The sequence below is a fragment of the Gopherus evgoodei genome, chromosome 3 (assembly GCF_007399415.2).
Source record: "Gopherus evgoodei ecotype Sinaloan lineage chromosome 3, rGopEvg1_v1.p, whole genome shotgun sequence".
Taxonomy (NCBI): domain Eukaryota; kingdom Metazoa; phylum Chordata; order Testudines; family Testudinidae; genus Gopherus; species Gopherus evgoodei.
This window is the reverse complement of record NC_044324.1, coordinates 200,012,714-200,031,545: the sequence shown is the minus strand read 5'-3', so window position 1 is coordinate 200,031,545 and position 18,832 is coordinate 200,012,714. Positions and strand designations below refer to the sequence as shown.

General features: G+C 43.1%; 1 protein-coding gene across 4 annotated transcripts in view; it reads left to right on the top strand.

Annotated features, from left to right (window-relative positions):
• EFEMP1 (EGF containing fibulin extracellular matrix protein 1) overlaps positions 1 to 18,241 on the top strand; it is a 79,357-nt gene extending 61,116 nt beyond the window's left edge. For all 4 annotated transcript variants that reach the window (XM_030557817.1, XM_030557816.1, XM_030557815.1 and 1 more), the window contains exons 7-11: positions 4,419 to 4,538; positions 11,115 to 11,234; positions 14,734 to 14,857; positions 14,983 to 15,178; positions 17,105 to 18,241. In XM_030557817.1, the coding sequence (XP_030413677.1) occupies positions 4,419 to 4,538; positions 11,115 to 11,234; positions 14,734 to 14,857; positions 14,983 to 15,178; positions 17,105 to 17,263 (719 nt within the window). In that variant the 3' untranslated portion in view covers positions 17,264 to 18,241. The remainder of the gene's footprint in view (positions 1 to 4,418; positions 4,539 to 11,114; positions 11,235 to 14,733; positions 14,858 to 14,982; positions 15,179 to 17,104) is intronic.
• The last annotated feature ends 591 nt before the right edge of the window (positions 18,242 to 18,832 follow it).

Sequence of the window (18,832 nt, the reverse complement as noted above, 5' to 3'; positions counted from 1 at the left end):
ATCAGCTCAAGTCACCAGGCAGAATATTTTAAAGTATGTCATGCTTTCCTAGGCTTGCAGACTCTTGGAACTGATCAAAGTAATTATCTTGAGGAACACAGAATCCTTGGACACAAAAATGGAGACTCGCTATGAAAATGGATTATTTTGTTGGCAGACTGGTTTCTGTGGGCCATGAATTTGGCAATCTGGTCATCAGGGCACTGAACTCATTATTAAATCTTGGGCCTGACTCTCCTCTTAGTTATGCTGGTTTTACACTAGTGCTCTATTGACTTTAGTGGAGTTACTTCTTATCTACAGCAGCTTAAATGACATCAGAATCAGGCCCGAGAACTGGAAACTGGAGAAAGCAATGCCAAGTTCTTACAGCTAAAGTTAATTCGCAGCAGCACGTGATAAATATATTGATGAAAGAAAACACGTCTCAGCATTTCAAATGTAAATCCTTGGGAAATAGTATTAAAAATTAAAATGAGTGATTTGGGGCATGCTGAGGACTAGTGCCATTGTAAATAAAATGCTAAAAAAATACTAGTAACTGAGCCATAAGACCGTTACTGACTTCGATGGAATCTACAGGATTTTTTATTGGAAGATCTAGAGTTAATAAGAAGAAAGGAGGACATTGGGCTGCAAGTAGATTTGTCTAATGAGGTGCAAGATACATTCAACATGACTATTTCTTTAGGTAACTTTTTGGTAGAGGGATGTTATTTCTAAAGTGAAGCAGATAAGAAAGTTGATTTTCCAGGGGCCAAGAATAGATTTATTTCCATATGTGGCAAAAACTACTCAGTCGCACCAGTGAAGATACATGCAATCCATGAATTAATTTATGAAGAAGGGAACTAAAGTTTCCATTTCATCTACTGCTATTGTGTGGGTTCGAATTAAGAAGTGGGGTGGGGAAGGGAATCTGTTTTCATTGAATATGACTAAGCTAAATGGTTATATGATACATAAGACTAAATCATCCCTCACTTTGAGCTTGAAATGACAATAACGGGAAAACAGATCTTCAGCCCCCAAGAGAGGATATTGCAGAAGTCCTGGCCCCACTGAAATCAATCGAGTTTTTGCCATTGCCATGAGTGGAGCTGAGACTTTACCCAGGGTATGGTGGATTTGGGAAGGGAATTGGCCATTGAAATCTATGGATGCTGTGACTGGCAGGGAAGAAGCCCACCAATCACTGGGCTTCTCCAGGGGTTTCACAGCTGCCACCACTGCTCCAAAGCATTGCCATGTGATATGCCATATACATACATATGCCTTCTCCATGGTGTTGAAATGCCACAGAAAGTAAGTTACTGCTACTTCTATAATGGTTTAGTTATAATTCCAGATTGTCTTGAGGTGGTATACATCACACACAGCTGCTATTCCCCCTGGCTGCTTACTATCCCCTCACTCCACACCACCATCGCTGAGTAGAACACATCTACAGTGTCTGCAACAGGGGAGAGACAACTTCCTGGGGTGGTTGTGAAAAGGAAGCCACCCTCCACACACTTTCCCATCCCAGATCCCTTCACAGGTACTGAATCATTCTCCTCCAGGTTGTGTGAGCAGAGGGGAGCCCATAGCTTACAAGAAATATTTCTTCAGATATTTGTATTACTATAGCACCAAGAAATGTGAAAGGTCCTTTACAGCACATCTTTTTCCTGTTACCAACCTCGAAGCACAACCTGTCTCATCTCAAAAGGAAATTTTACAAGTGGCTGATTGCCATTTTTGCTGTATAATGTGGTGAACTGTTGTTTGTGATGGGTATGTCTGTTAACTGTTATATTCCTATGACAGCTCAGAAATCCACAATGGATACATTCGTGTAGAATCATAGAATATCAGAGTTGGAAGGGTCATCTAGTCCAACCCCCTGCTCAAAGCAGGACCCATTCCAAACTAAATCATCCCAGCCAGGGCTTTGTCAAGCCTGACCTTAAAAACCTCTAAGGAAGGAGAGTCCACCAGCTCCCTAGGTAACCCATTCCAGTGCTTCACCACCCTCCTAGTGAAAATGTTTTTCCGAATATCCAACCTAAACATGTCCCACTGCAACTTGAGACCATTACTCCTTGTTCTGTCATCTGCTACCACTGAGAACAGTCTAGATCAATCCTCTTTGGAACCCCCTTTCAGGTAATTGAGAGCAGCTATCAAATCCCCCGTCATTCTTCTCTTCTGCAGACTAAACAATCCCAGTTCCCTCAGCCTCTCCTCATAAGTCACGTGCTCCAGCCCCCTAATCATTTTTGTTGCCCTCCACTGGACTCTTTCCAATTTTTCCACACCTTTCTTGTAGTGTGGGGCCCAAAACTAGACACAGTACTCCAAATGAGGCCTCATCAATGTCAAATAGAGGGGAATGATCATGTCCCTCGATCTGCTGGCAATACCCCTGCTTATACAGCCCAAAATGCCATTAGCCTTCTTGGCAACAAGGGCACATTGTTGACTTATATCCAGCTTCTTGTCCACTGTAACCCCTAGGTCCTTTTGTGCAGAACTGCTTCCTAGCCATTCAGTCCCTAGTCTGTAACAGTGAATGGGATTCTTCTATCTTAAGTGCAGGACTCGGCACTTGTCCTTGTTGAACCTCATCAGGTTTCTTTGGGCCCAATCCTCTAATTTGTCTAGGTCCCTCTGTATCCTGTCCCTACTCTCCAGCGTATCTACCATTCCTCCCAGTTTAGTGTCATCTGCAAACTTGCTGAGAGTGCAGTCCACGACATCCTTCAGATCATTAATGAAGATATTGAACAAAATCAGCCCCAGGACCGACCCTTGGGGCACTCCGCTTGAAACCAGCTGCCAGCTAGACATGGAGCCGTTGATCACTACCCGTTGAGCCTGATGATGTAGCCAGCTTTCTATCCACCTTATAGTCCATTCATCCAGCCCGTACTTCTTTAACTTGCTGGCAAGAATACTGTGGGAGACCATATCAAAAGCTTTGCTAAAGTCAAGGATTAACGCATGCACTGCTTTCCCCTCATCCACAGAGCCAGTTATCTCCTCACAGAAGTCAACTAGGTTAGTCAGGCATGACTTGCCCTTGGTGAATCCATGCTAACTGTTCCTGATCACTTTCCTCCCCTCTAAGTTCTTCAGAATTGATTCTTTGAGGACCTGCTCCATGATTTTTCCAGGGACTGAGGTGAGGCTGACTGGCCTGTAAGTCCCCGGATCCTCCTTCTTTCCTTTTTTAAAGATGGGCACTACGTTAGCCTTTTTCCAGTCACCCGGGACCTCTGCTGATGGCCGAGTTTTCAAACTTTTGTATCTCTTGAGAATGGTTGAACTTTAGAGAAGCATATACAATAGATAAATTTGTTTTTTCTATCTTTTTGTTTAGTGTTTCTGATAACATTGTTCTCACAAATTTCACTACACTTTTATCAAAAAGTATTTAACAGAAAAAATGCTTCATAGTCATTCCTCCCCATCCACATCTTAAACATATATGGGCTAAATGTTTTACTCCCTAGTTGAATTTTTTGTGAATGGTTGATTTTAATAGACATTTTGATTGTAGAGAAGTGAATTTTGTCAGTTGTATTAATTGTATCTGCATCTGAATATTTATGACATTGTTTATATGCATTTTAAATGCCCATGAAATAAAAAATATATTAAAACTGTAAAAGTTCAATAATGGTTGCATTTGATAAAACACATTAGGATGTGGATGAAGAGTATTTTCTCTTGTGTTCCTCCTCTGTGTACACTAAAAATCTACATACAAGATGATACACATAAATAAAGTAGTCAATGGTGTATGGAAAATAAGTGTTAAAGACTCCACAGGGGTGTATTGCAGGTTCCTGTACATAACTTTCCATTAAAAATGCCTCCTTTTTCAGATTGCAGTATCCTCACACATGTTCTTAAGATAGGAACATCATAGAAATAATCTAGTATCAAAAAATGCCTTCCCCCAATATGTTCTATGTCTTAGAGCTTTGCAAAATTCTCTACTGGTCTCAATGGCATATGTTATAATTGTAATGGAATTTAAAAGAACAGATTTTAAGAGTAATAAATAGCTCAGATAAAATCATTGCATGCTGAGAAGTCTTATCAGTATGTGTTCCTTATATCAATTATTTATAGACTTGGCATTTCATACCTGGAAAAAAAAGATGCTGGAATGTGGAGTTTAATAGCTGTACTAAACATTTTTGGAAGAGTTCATTACATGTTAGAATAACTCTCATTCCTGGAAAAATATTCCAATTTTTCTACAAGGAATGAAGAGCATAGATCCGACACTGTTCCAACAACTGCAAAATCTTTATTGATACAATCTACTAACTTTTGCAAAGTGGTGGACCCAATCAATTTGATCAGCTTAATTATCAGATACAAAGAACAAGATGTGCATGAAGATATGTAACCTTTCTTTTCAGACATAAACGAATGTGATGCCAACAACCCATGCGCACAACAATGCTACAATATACTTGGTTCTTTTATCTGTCAGTGTAATCCAGGATTTGAGTTAAGCAGTGACAGAATCAACTGTGAAGGTAAACTACGCTTTATACATAATGTCATAATAGAAAGATATTGATACATGATAAGTGCCTTTTTCTGATTCTGCAATTTTTCTGAGAAGTTATTCTGTGAATTAAATAGTATGCATGGTTCTAGTCAGACTGAGGTCTGGCATCCCTATTAGTAGGTACAGTTTGCAGCCATAAAATTTGGTATCATATTTTTGCACCTGGCAGAATGAATTGCAGACATTCTGTGTGTGAGTAGTTGTACCTATATTCAGGTAGGTAGAGATGCTGCTACTCAAACCACAGAATCCTAGAATACCAGGGTTGGAAGGGACCTCAGGAGGTCATCTAGTCCAACCCACAGCTCAAAGCAGCATCAATTCCCAACTAAATCATCCCAGCCAGGGCTTTGTCAAGCCTGACCTTAAAAACCTCTAAGGAAGGGGAATCCACCACCTCCCTAGGTAACCCATTCCAGTGCTTCACCACCCTCCTAGTGAAAAAGTTTTTCCGAATATCCAACCTAAACCTGCCCCACTGCAACTTGAGACCATTACTCCTTGTTCTGTCATCTGCTACCACTGAGAACAGTCTAGATCCATCCTCTCTGGAACCCCCTTTCAAGTAATTGAGAGCAGCTATCAAATCCCCCCTCATTCTTCTCTTCTGCAGACTAAACAATCCCAGATCCCTCAGCCTCTCCTCATAAGTCATGTGCTCCAGCCCCCTAATCATTTTTGTTGTCAGATGTGCACTCACAATTCAGTTGCAAGCACAAAATTGCATGTACACATTTTTCAGGCAACACCTGCGTCGGGGGACACACTTCTGAAAACTTACTCCTGAAACTAACTTGAACGGTATTTGATCTAATACAGAAGATCACGACAAACTAGAAATGAAGACAAACCTAAACAAGGATAACTCTGTGTGGTGTAAAATTGCTCTAAACAAATCCTCTTAAACTTGTCATTCTAAAGAAGAAACAATTGTGCCTTTGAGTTGCTTTTATGCAAGTGGATGTCCAAAGAGCATACATTGTCTGACAATTATACAAGTAGCACTTAATTTTCTCTGTCCGAACCCCACCGGTGTCCTCTAGGCAACTTTGGAGACATAGTGATCGTAGGGAGCAGGAGCAAGCCTTCAACATGATGTCTCCAAAGAGCTCGCAGCCCAAGAGTAAAGCACTGAGCTCAGGTCTCCAATATGATAAGACACATTACGGTAATGTCAAGACACTCCCTAATTCTATTGATTCATCTATTTTTTCAGAAATATCACATAAGTTGTTAAATAAAATTAAATTCCATCCTAAATTGCTTTTGCTGACAGCTAATCAATTAGACAAAGCTTCAAAAGCCAAAAGAGAATGGCATGCAGCCAATACTATTTGAAGCGAGAAAATGGTCCTTATCCTCTTCCCAAGAGCAGTTCACATTGATTACAGTGGGAGTTCCATACATATGTGAGGGCAAAACATTTCCCCTGAACTAAATATCTAAAGTGGTCAATGCTTTGATCAAGGGGGGGGAAAATCACATTTTGGAACACTAAAAAATGACTTTCTAAAATTATTTTCCCAAACCAGTTCTGAAGGCTTTTCATTTAATCTCAGTTTCCTAGAGTATATTTCTTAAAAATCTGATCTTTAGAGATAGTTAAATATACCAGTAGAATTAGCTTTTGGTGACAACTTTAAGTTGCTTAAGCATAGCATTCATTTCAGATTATGGAGAACTTCCTTCTTTCAGAGTGGATATATTTTACTTCTCTTAAAGCTAATGTGTAGTAATTGTAAATTAATATATTAATACTTCAACTGCTTGCTCATATCGATTCCAATTAGGTGTGCGCGCACCCCATGCACAGCTGTCGGAAAGTTTCTCCCCTAGCAGCATCCATCGGGTCAGCTGTGGAGCCTCGTGGAGCGGTGCCTGCATGGCGCTCAATATATACCCTTGCCAACCTAGCACCCTCTCAGTTCCTTCTTACCACCCATTGATGATGTTGGAACTGTGGCATCTTGTTCTGCAAGTTCTCCATGTTTCCCTAGCTTTGGTAGATAGTTGTTGTTTGTTTTTTGTTGGTAGTTCTTTGTTTTTGTTTTAGTTAGTGGCAGTCGGGTTGGGGAGTTACCCTCCACCCCGGGATTCAAGCCCTGTGAGTCCTGCTCCAAGCCTATCCCAACGCGACCCCCATGACTCTTGCCTAAGTGTCCGGGGGGGGGGGGGGACTCACCAAGCCAAGAAGTGCAGGATCTGCAAGGGATTTCGTCCTCGGACTTAAAAGGAGCGGGACTTTCACCTGAAGCAGCTCCTTATGGAGGTGGCACTTAGTCCCCAGCCTCCTTCGGTGTGGCAGGACCCGGCACCGAGTTCTTCGATGCGCAGCGCCCCAGTAGTAGTAGTAGTGGAGGCAGCACCATGGTTGGACCCTGACTGAGACCTGCAGCACCGCCGCGCCCTGGCACTGAAGCCAGCAACATTGACGCAACACCGCCCCCACTCCCCAATATCGAAGCAGCACTGAAAGCTAGAGAAGGGTGGTTCTCCTTCACAGAGACCCACTTCCCTGGAACCAGCCACTGTGACACATCCCCGAGGGGAGAGCTCAGCAGCGAAGGTTATGGAAATGGCACCATCAACTTCAGCCCCACGGGGGGAACCGATGAGTCTGGTGCCATTGGACTCCCCAGCCCGCAGCATTGTGGAAGTCCAGCTGCTTTCCACCCCTCACACCTTTGTGGCTGCAAGGGATCTCATCGCCATGATGGCATCAAGGTCCCCTCTGCTCCCTGCTAAGCCTCCTGTGCCGTAGCGGATGGCATCGTCTCAAGGCTAGCCAGCATTGATCTGACCTTCGGCACCATCAGCTCCATTGGTCGAGCCTCAGCACCACTACCATTCCCGGCATCACTCCTGTTCCCAGCACCTCTTGGAGTTCCAGCACCGCTCTCCATCACGACACTGGTCGGACTCGCAGCATCGCTCTGGTTCCTGTCGATGCTCCCAATCACAGTGCCGCTCCGCCCACCAGTCACAGAGCAGGTCCCAGACCCAGCACCAATTCCGGTGCCGTTCATCATCTCGATGCAGCTCCAGGCCATGGTACCTCTCCAGATCCTGGTACTGCTGCATGTCCTGACACTGGTCCCCAGTCTCTCAGCACGACTCTCTTTCTCCTTGACATCACTCACCAGCGCAGATTTGCTCAGCACTGCCCTGGCCCTCATGGTCCTGTTCTCGTTCCTCGGGTTTGGAAATGGGATTGCAGTTTTCAGACTGGAACTGCTGCCAATTGGACTGTGGCTGCCCTGATGTGAGGGCAGGACCATCGCAGCGCACAGGCAGGAGCCCACCCTGTGGCTGTTCTGGACCCCATGGGCATACCACCAGGCCCAGGGTGCACAGTGTGGTGCTTCCTGGTTGGCCACTTCTGAACCACAGGTACCTCCAACGGTCGGCCCACTCCTGGGGGTGTGGAGATGTCATGACCCCTCCCACCTTGAGACCCCCTCTGACTCCAGTTCCCAAGCTTGGGCCTTCAGTCAGTGATGCAGGGCATCAGGCCCCCATGGCACTGGGGGGTCAAGATGACCCTCTCCCCCTGTGGCCTCTTCATCCTCTTTCCTGATGCGGCTGTGGTGGACACTTCTATCTCTGGGCCACCCCCCATAGATATCCGTGTTTATCAGAACCTCCTGTGCAGGGTGGCACGCAACATGAACCTGCAGGCCAAGGAGGTGGTGGAATTGGAGGACCTGGTGGTGGACATTTTGTCCCAAGAAGGTCTGTCAAGGGTGGCCCTGCCCCTCATCAAGACCTTCCAGACCAATGCCAAAACCATTTGGCCTCTATTCCCCCTCAGCCAAGGGAGTCAAATGTAAATACTTTGTCCCCTTGAAGGGGTATGACTATTTGTTCAAGCACCCACAGCCCTGCTCACTGGTAGTTGTGGCCATGAATGAGAAAGAGAGGCTCAGTGCCCAAGTTGAAGGACGCCAAGCAGCTGGACATGTTTGGCCACAAGGTGTACTCCACGGGTGGGCTCTGGGTCTGAATTGCCAATCAGCAGGCACTCCTGAGCTGCTACAACTTTAACTCCTGGAACCCCATGCTGAAGTTCAAGGAGCTTGTGCCTCCTGAGTCCAGGGACTGGGGCCCTTGTTGATGAGGGCAAGATGGTGGCATGGACCTCTTTACAGGCCTCATTGGACACTGTAGACTTGTCCACGCATACCTTGTCCTCGGGGATTGCCATGAGGCGCACTTCCTGGCTACAAGCCTCTGGCCTGCTACCTGAGGTTCAGCAGACACTGCAGGATCTAGCCTTTGATGGGGAGGCTCTGTTCGCGGAGCAGACTAACTCTAGGCTGCATAGCCTTAAGGGCTCAAGCAACCCTGAAGTCCCTGGGTATGCACACCCCAGCAACCCAGCAGAAGCATTTCAAATCCCAACAGCCGCAGCAGCACTCCTACCCTCCTTGTCCAAGGCAGGACTTTTACAGGTGGTTGGGGTAGAATGGCAAGAGGAAGTCCTCCAACCCCCCATCTGGGCAAGGCCAGGGCCTGATCAAACCATTGCCGGGTTCCTAGCAGGCCTTTTGAAGGGACTCCCAATGACAGAGTACCAGACTTACCCCCAGATCCTTCCTCACCTTTTTTTAATTGTTTATCCTATTTCCACCCTCCCGCCCTCCCACCCCCCTTCCCTATCCCTCTTCCCCCCCCCCCTTCCCTATCCCTCTTCAGGGACCTCTCTCACAAGCAGTCCTTATTGAGGAGGCTCAGACACTCCTCACCATGGGGACGATAGAGGAGGTTCCGTGAGTACTAAGGGGCAAGGGGTTTTGCGTCCTTTCTTCCTGGCATCCAGAATATGCTTGCAGACCGTCTCAGCAGGTCCTCCACTCGCACGAGTGGTCTCTCTAACCGGATGTCATCCACTTCATCTTCCAAGAGTGGGGGTTTCCCCAGGTCAACCTGTTTGCCACTTGCAGCAACAGGAAGTGCCCAGCATTCTGCTCCATCCAAGTGCCCAGCATTCTGCTCCCTCACGGTCGCGTTTCTCCTTCCCTGGACAGGTTGCCTGCTCTACACCTTCCCTCCATTCCCCCTGGTGCACAAGGTCCTGCTCAAAATCTGCAGGGATGGGTGAGGGTGATTCTGTAGCTTCAGCGTCCTTCCTGACCTGCTCACTCAGGACCACGGTCAGCTCTGTCATCCTGACCTGTGGTCCCTCCACCTCGCGGCTTGGAAGCTGCATGGCTGAACCCCATGGAGCTTCTATGTTCAGACCCCATAAGGCTGGGCAGCAGGAAGCTCTCTACTGAAGCCACATATCTGGCAATTTAGAAATGGTTTTCATGTTGGTGTGACCAGCTCTGCACACACAACCTCCAGGTGCCGGTGCTCCTCATTTTGGAGTACCTCTTGCACCTGAAACAGCAAGGCCTGATGGCATCCTCCATGCAGGTTCACCTCGCTGCCATCTCAGCTTTCCACCCAGGCGCGTCTGGCCATTCTGTCTTCGCCAACCCACTGGTTGGTCGCTTTCTCAAAGGCTTGGACCATCTCAATCCTCAGATCCGGCAGCCTATCCCTGCGTGGGACCTTAACCTGGTCCTTTCACGACTCATGGGGCCTCCATTTGAACCACTGGCCACTTGATCCCTCCTGTATCTTTCCTGGAAGACAGCTTTCCTGGTTGCCATTATGTCAGCAAGACATGTCTCCAAGCTGAAGGCCCTCACCTCAGAACCGCCTTACACAGTCTTCCACAAGGATAAGGTACAACTCAGACCACACCTAGCCTTTCTCCCAAGGTAGTGTTGGCCTTTCACACAAGCCAGGATAGTTTCTTGCCCATTTTTTACCCGAAACCTCATGCTGGTCCCCGGCAACAGTGGCTGCATTCTCTCAATGTCCACAGGGCCCTAGCTTTCTACATTGAGCGTGCTGATGCTAGCTCTCACCACACAGTCCACTAGGGCCCAGGCCTCATCAGCAGCATTCCTGGCCCAGGTACCAATCCAAAAAATCTGCAGGGCAGCAACTTGGTTTTCAGTGCATACCTTCGCCTCACACTACGCCATCGTTCGGCACACCAGAGACGATGCAGCTTTCGGCAGAGCAGCGCTACAGTCAACATTCCTTCACTCCAACCCCACCCCCTAGATAAGGCTTGGGAGTCACCTAATTGGAATTGATATGAGCAAGCACTCGAAGAAGAAAAAATGATTACTCGCCTTTGTAATTGTTGTTCTTCAGGATGTGTTGCTCATATCCATTCCAAATCCACCCCTTTTCCCCACTGTTGGAATAGCTGGCAAGAAGGAACTGAGGGGGTGCCGAGTTGTCAGGGTCACATATTGAGCACCATGCAGGCGCCGCTCCTGGGGCTCCACAGCCAATCCAACAGATGCTGCTAAGGGAAAAACTTTCAGGCAGCCGTGCACGTGGTGCATGCATACCTAATTGGAATGGACATGAGCAACACATCTCGAAGAACAACAGTTACAAAGGTGAGTAACCATTTTTTTCTGTGAGAAGATAGGTTTTTAAGACAATAAGTTCAAACTATTTTGCTGTTCTGCAGATATTGATGAATGCAGAACTTCAAGTTACATATGCCAGTATCAGTGTATCAATGAACCAGGGAAATTTTCATGCATCTGCCCTGAGGGATACCAGGTGGTAGGAGCTAGAACATGTCAAGGTAAGTGTACTGATCTTTAACATTTTAAACTACTGCAATATTAACATTTAAAACAAGACTATGACTACAAGTTTTGTGTGTGTGTGTGTGTGTATCTTTTGTACATTACCCATATACTAGAGTAAGAGAGGGTACAACATTGCTTGACAATTGCCACATAACTTACATGAGTTACAATTTATTAAAAATTCTGTTCTCTCTCTTGGGATTTTTATGATTTCAGAACACAATTTTCAAACTTGGATGTGTAGTAAATTTAGATCCCTACATCCATAGTTAGACACTTAAACAAGTAGCCTGATACACAGAGAGATGAGTATCTCTGAAAATCAAGCCAGTTGTTCAGGTATCTAAATATGGATTTACATCAGCTGTTCCATTTTACACAGACTCCTGAGTCACATCACGCCACAAGTGAAAGACAACTGTTCTTTTCAGTAACAGAAAAAAGGTGCGAGAATTTTTCAAAAGCATATTGAATGTATAGTATATTTATAAAACAAAACAAATGTACATATATCAACATTCAAATCATTTTTCTTTCCCTTCTGCTGCTACAGGCCCGAGGGGGCTTATGTTAAATACATGAAGTGATCTCTCTCACCTGGGCAAGTACTCTGTATTGTGAAATCAAACAAACAGCACAGTATACTAATTATAAGAGCTGTATGCTATATAAGCCAGAAAATTGTTGAAGCAGTCTTGATTTTTAGAATTTAATAATTTTGCAACTTATTCTCAATAAAGAACAAGGAAATAACACAAATGGATTCTCTGTCACTATTTTGGAGGCTCCGCAGTATCTCCATAACTGAAATTGTAACTAAGCTTCTGTTCTAAATCTGAATATGACAGTTCTTATCTGCAAGCTACCCTCCACCAGAAATTTCTGATGCATACTGTCTTCTTAGACTAGATTGGGTTGGTTTGTTTGTTTTTAATTAGAGCTTAATTTGACAAAATATTTTGTAGAATTTTTTATTTTGGTTTTGAAAGAGTAATTTTTTTTAGAAACATCTTTAAGAGATTTGGTCTAGAAACTTCAAACTTATTTCATTGAGTTCTTCTCAAGGATAATGAGTACTTTCGAGTATTTTAAGGATGGATGGGTGAATTAATTTTAGAGGGTTATTTGTTATTATTATTTGGTGTTTTGAAACCTTTGGTATGTTTTGGGAGAAATTGTGGATTCAGCTAACCCTTCAGACTTGTGTGATCTCATTTTTGCAACTTTAAAAAAAAAAAGTCGTGAACATTTATACTGACTACATGAGCAGAAAGTGCACTAGTCATTATTTCCTTAACATCCACACCTCTCCATAACCCAGCGTTCCCCTTTCCTGCACTTTTTCTGCTCCAGACACTCTCAGCTCCACCCACAGCTACTCTCTCCTAACTCATAGCTCCCATCAGGAAGGTCAGAGAATGGTGAATCTTCACAAACCCACTCATTGCCCTCAAACCCTTGCTCTTTGATATAGCAGCTCTTCCAGCACCACTCTTAGAAGATTCTCCCTGCTTCTCCAAACTCCTCTCTGGTGAGATAGAGCAGATACTGCTGTGCTGTGCTTTCTGGGACAGGGTCTTCACCTTGTGCAAGAAGTGGAAGTATAAGAGGCAGGTGAGAGAAGATTTTCTCAAACACACCCAATCCCATCAGAAAGGCAGAATCTCCATTCCTGTCTCTGATGCTTTGAAGCCTTGTGGCATATTTACTTCCCTACCAGTCATGCAAGACAAAGATGACTTGATGTTTAGAACAAGCCGCAGTGTACAGATCAATGGGGTTGGCATGACATACACTGAATGCAACACATCACAGGAGCCCAGCACAGGGCAGCTGGGCTCCAACGTCATTTAGAGAATAAGTTCTGGGCATTGTAGATATGGGTAGAGTGGGGCACAAAGGCTGGGAGAGAAGAAACAGCAGGCACAGCAAACTGGCAGAACCACTAGAAGGCATATGGATAGAGACAGGAGACTGGAAAGTCACAAAGGTAGGTGAGGCTCACTGAGCCAATTGTGGCCCTGGATGGGTACAGGGAATGTCAAAACCCCAATTCACCCCCTGCAAGTGACCTGTCAGTGCTGGAGCATAGGAACTGCCTCTTCCCCAGAATCAATCTGCTACCTTCCTTACTGCCTCCCATACAGAGTTTAAGTGTTCTACCAGCTTCAGGTTCAAGAAACCTATGAAAGAAAGGTGGTCGGAGGGAAACCCTGTATGAAATTTGCACGTATCTGTGTTTTAAACACTTTCTATAAAACCCAGGGTATTCTCAGATTTAAAAAAATTGAAACTTAAGGATGAAAAATATATCAGTTAAATAAAGCCTCATTGACAGTTAGGATGTTCTATATAGATAAAAAATAAAATAAGCCTTTGAAAGCCAGGCAATTCATAAATGAGGCCCCACAAACCAAGCCTCATGCTCTTCTTCTGTTGATGCCCACCCTTTACCTGTCCACCAGAAATCTTCCTTCTAACAACAAATATCTCACCAAGCTGTGTTGTTATGAACTAAGACTCTTAATACATCGGAACATTTGTACTATATAGTATAATTTAATATATTTCTTTAGTCTATTGCAGTGGTTCTCAAAACAAATTTTCTGCAGAGCACTTGAAAATTGCTGAGGGTCTTGGTGGATCACTTAATGATCTTTCCAAATGTTGTTTATACCATTAGCTAACTGTTGTAAAGCGCTTTGGATAAAAGTGCTATATAAAAAACCCTTAATTATAATAAACTTTTTTGTTCTACAAATAAAAACACACAACTCATATTTTAATATCATTAGTATTACCTTTCTAATGCAATGGATGTGCCCTCTCTCCCCCGCCGCAGCAGCCTCTGAGCTGGGGCTGGGCAGGAGGGCCGTCTCTCCCTGGCAGCCTTAGTCCTGGAGATGGGGAAAGTCATCACTTTCTCTGGCAGCCACAGCCCTGCACATCCCAAATTATCCCCACCCCCTCTTCTCACCCCATTGCCCACTCACACCTACCTCTTATTCTCCAAGGCCACCACCTCACCTTACATGTGCGTCTTCTCCAGAGTCCAAGCACCTAATTAGTGGAGCCACACCTGCGCGGCTCCACTAATTAGGTGGGTGGCCCTTAATTCTCTCGTGTGCGGCTGCCCATCTGCGCACCTTAGAGGGAACTATCCACGGACCACCTGAATGGAGCTCACAGACCACTGGTGGTCCGTGGACCACAGTTTGAGAACCTCTGGTCTATTGGATGTGTTCAGTCAATTTAAACCAAGAGTCAATTTGATAAATACATTCAGTTTCTGCATAGAATAATCCTACTCCAGAAGGCCTTCAAAGAGAGGTGGGGAGCAGGGGGTGTTGGGTTTCCTCAGTGCAGAAGCAGGAGGCATTTTGTTTTTTTTTAAACTAAAACACTCCCTTATAGGTTTTTTCATACCAACTTTGCATTCCATCTACATTTACTTAGACTGGGAATTGATATGGTTCCTTCCTTCCTATCTAGATATAAATGAATGTGAGACTACTAATGAATGCAGAGAGGATGAAATGTGCTGGAATTATCATGGTGGATTTCGTTGTTACCCAAGAAATCCTTGTCAAGAACCTTATGTCCTGACATCTGAGAAGTAAGAAAAACCACACATAGTTTGTAGGATTATCCTTAATAGGCAGCATTACTAATTACAACTGAAAGAGCATCGTGCTAGTTTGCACATGAACCAAGTTTGATCCATTTTTGTTTGTTTTTCAGTCGCTGTGTTTGCCCAGTTTCCAATGCCATTTGTCGAGAGCTGCCATACTCTATTGTGCACAAATACATGAGCATCCGGTCAGACAGAACTGTGCCCTCTGATATCTTCCAAATTCAGGCAACAACTATTTACCCCAATACTATAAACACTTTCCGGATTAAGTCTGGAAACGAAAATGGAGAATTCTACCTGCGAGTAAGTATTTTAGGGGGCCAGACTAGTGCAAGCATGCAAAGAGAATTGGGAGACATGTTGGTAAAGCCAGTGCTACAGTGCTTTGGCAGTTTTTCATAGCCATAAAAACAATTCTGCTCTGTAAAAAATGGTATTTTGGCATCCTATATTTATTGTCTCTCTATAATTTCACTATCAAATGTGCTAAGTTTACAAGTAAAAAGATGTTCTCTTCTATTAGCCCTGCAAACTCAATCTCTGAGGTGCTTTTAATTCCGTGCATCATCACTGATAATAAGGTTCAGCAATACAAATTAAGACCCATGTGAACCCATTGTCTTCAAATTATGTTCCCTTTCATAAGAGGATTTCATAAGTATTCACTATAATCATCTGGAAAATAAATACAGATGCAAGTCCTTGAAGAAAAAAGGAGAGCTATAAAGACGGCTGTTGTCCTCAGAGCTATAGACACCCAAATGACCATATGACAACCAAACGGCTAGGCGAAGAATTCTTTGGTACTGGAAAATGAACTACTAGACTGCTGGTTTGGGGAAACTGAGATGTGATTTAGTGACAGTCTATCCTTGGAGCTAAAAGAAGCCCTCAGTGTAAAAGGTCAAAGCTGATGTTCAATTATGACTCTTATAAGGCAGAGCCATGCTGAGATTGGGGAGGAGGAGGTGCTGCTCTGTGCACAACATGGTGTCTGTAGGCATTAAGTCCCTGAAAGGGGAAATGAGGGGAGGGCTTCACCTCTTTACTTCAGCTGCTTAAATATACCCACCATAGATATCGTAGCATGCAGAGAGGACAGGGACATGCCCCTTGAGAGGTTGCTATCCCTGCCAGGGGTCCAGAGGGCACACCTCTACATCTTGCATTCCCAAGGTCAGCACCCAGATTATGACTGTCCTGCATTTGAAGGGGAGAGTTATGAAAGGATTTCTTATGCCTCACTCTGTTCCCCAGTGTATCTGTACTATAATGGTCACCGTTGGCTCTTAGCTTTTAATATATTTTATTTGCATGACATTTCTTTTCTCTACTGTAAAAAGTAAAAACTACCATAGTCTGGGATCTAATGCTCTAACCTCAGACCAGAGCTGGATTCATAATATATGGAGCTATGCCTATCTCATAGAACTGGATGGGACCTTGGAAGATCATTGAGCCCAATCTCCTGCCTTTGTTAGGAGGACTAAGTATTGTCCTTAACAGGTTCCACACCCATGATCCCTAAATGGCTCCTGCAAGGATTGAATTCATAATCCTGGGTTTAGTAGGCCAATGCTCAAACCACTGAGCTATCCCTCCCCCCAGCTGTAAGCACTATAAATCCATGCTTATGGCCCCCAACTTCTTCACTCATATGCTGCTCTCAGAATCTCAGCTTTCTTTAAAATATACATAACATATTATGATGGAGTGGTAGCAACACCACAGTTAAGATTGCAGCAAAAGTTTCATTTTGATGGGGTTTGAAGATCTTTATTTTTCAGGAGTGTTATAAAAGTTTCAGGAAACAAAACACAGACATTAGAATTCACGTGTCATTTGACCGTTTTGTGATGGGTCTCTGTAGACTGGGCTGATGCAAATGGCGTAATAAGATGTCAGAAACAACTACTTTTTAAAATGTTTGAAAGAGGTCTCACCTTTCTCTGGTCCCTTTTGGAAAATTATTTGTAAGCTCCTGAGATCCAATTTTTGTCTCACATACTACCTTACATCTGCTATGTATAATCATCAAAACTAGGTTTAGTATTGTTATAGTTATTTTAAAAAGTTAAAATAATGCTTGCGTTATGCATTATGATGATGTCTGAGATTAATTATTTTACAGGGAAGCAATGTATATAGGCAGCATATGGACATAACTAAAGAATGATTTCAGATTTGCCTGAATGAAACAGTTTTATCTTTGCTATATATTTTTTTCAGCAAACAAGTGCAATAAGTGCAATGCTCGTACTGGTGAAATCACTATCGGGACCAAGAGAACATATTGTAGATCTGGAGATGCTGACGGTCAACAGTTTGAATTATCGTACAAGTTCAGTGCTAAGATTAACAATAATAGTGGGACCTTACTCATTTTAGTTATTAATCCTTCACAGGCACCTAAAGCAGCCAAAGAATATTATCTTAAAGAAAGCACTTACTATTTTATTTATAGATTTTGCTTTTTTTTTTAAGATTTATTTAGTAAATCAATATATAATCACATTATACCTGTAATTCAAAATTAATACGTGTGTTCCATATTATAATGTGGGTGTTGTCACTTGCTGTATAAAGACTAAAGTCTTGCCTTAATTACTGTACTTGGATTAGACATCTACATATTACACTTTTGTACAAGAAATATATGCTTACGCTATTTTGTAAAACTTCACTTTTCCTAGCCTGGTAGTCATACAATTAAAAGGTGATCTCCTGTGTTGCTTATATTAGGTTTTAAGTTCTAGCACAGTTACATTGAATGTCAAAAAGGATAATATCGCATTGATGAAATACAAAATAAAAGATTTCTAATAGGTTACAATGTATTTCTCCTTTTTAATTGACTTGTAAGAAAGGATAAAGGTCAATAAAAATGTATTTTTTAGACACTTATGTGCTATCAAGTTGGTTTTTTAATCTGGTGTGGCGCAAATGAACATTGCAAGAAATATTTAGCATTAGATGTTTCTTAAGGATCTGAAACTCTCAAAGGAAAATCATCAACCAAGAAATATTTCTGTATGTGTATGACTGCTTGTTTATGAGAATGGTACTACTAGTTTTTGTGTAGAGGGATACTGCATTTCTAGACAGAATTTAAATGCTACTCTTTCAGAAATACAAAATTGTATACTTAGACTTCAGAATATTTGCTTGATTATTACATTTTATGCCATATTTTCAAGCAATTGGTCCTATTCCTGTTTTTTATAACTTGGATTTTTGTTTCTCATGTACAGTGTTCATAGTAATTCAAGAATTAATACATCTTCCTTGTAATATGTAAGACCTCTTATTTCTTGTTTAAAATGTAATAGTTTATACTTTGGTGTACAAAGTTTTTTAATAAATAAATCTCTCTCCCATAGTGAGTTATTTAGTCTTTTAAGATATTTTATATTGAATAACTGTAAATTGGCCAAATCCTCAGCTGGCATGAATCAGCATAGATCCATTGACTTCCATAGTGGGATTCCTAAATCCAGCACTTCTTACAGGCACATCTGTTAAAGTTTTATATGGTAATTACAAACAAAGTCTTCTAAAAATAACATTTCACAGTTCGTTCTTGTTTGCTTTCTTAATCTGAATTTTTATACAGGTGGGCTGAGCATATTAGGGTCAGTTTTCCATTAATTCATTAGTAATTTATTGACTTACCTTTGGATTGCTTATTAACCCTTACAACACTCTTCCATTAACTGTTCTGTTCCCAGTCAGACCTGTACATTGAAGCACTTTGGATCTTTCCCAGCTATGAAACCCACTAGTTAACCACAGACATTCCAAACATCTTGTCCCTGCTTCCTCCAGTGCCCACCCCTCCCAGTCCCAGCCCCCGGTCTAACCTCAGACACAGCCTCTTTCCTCGCCCCCCAGGAAGACATCCCCACCTCTCGTTCTCCCTGCCAATAGCCTAGCACCTGATAATAACTCACATACCAA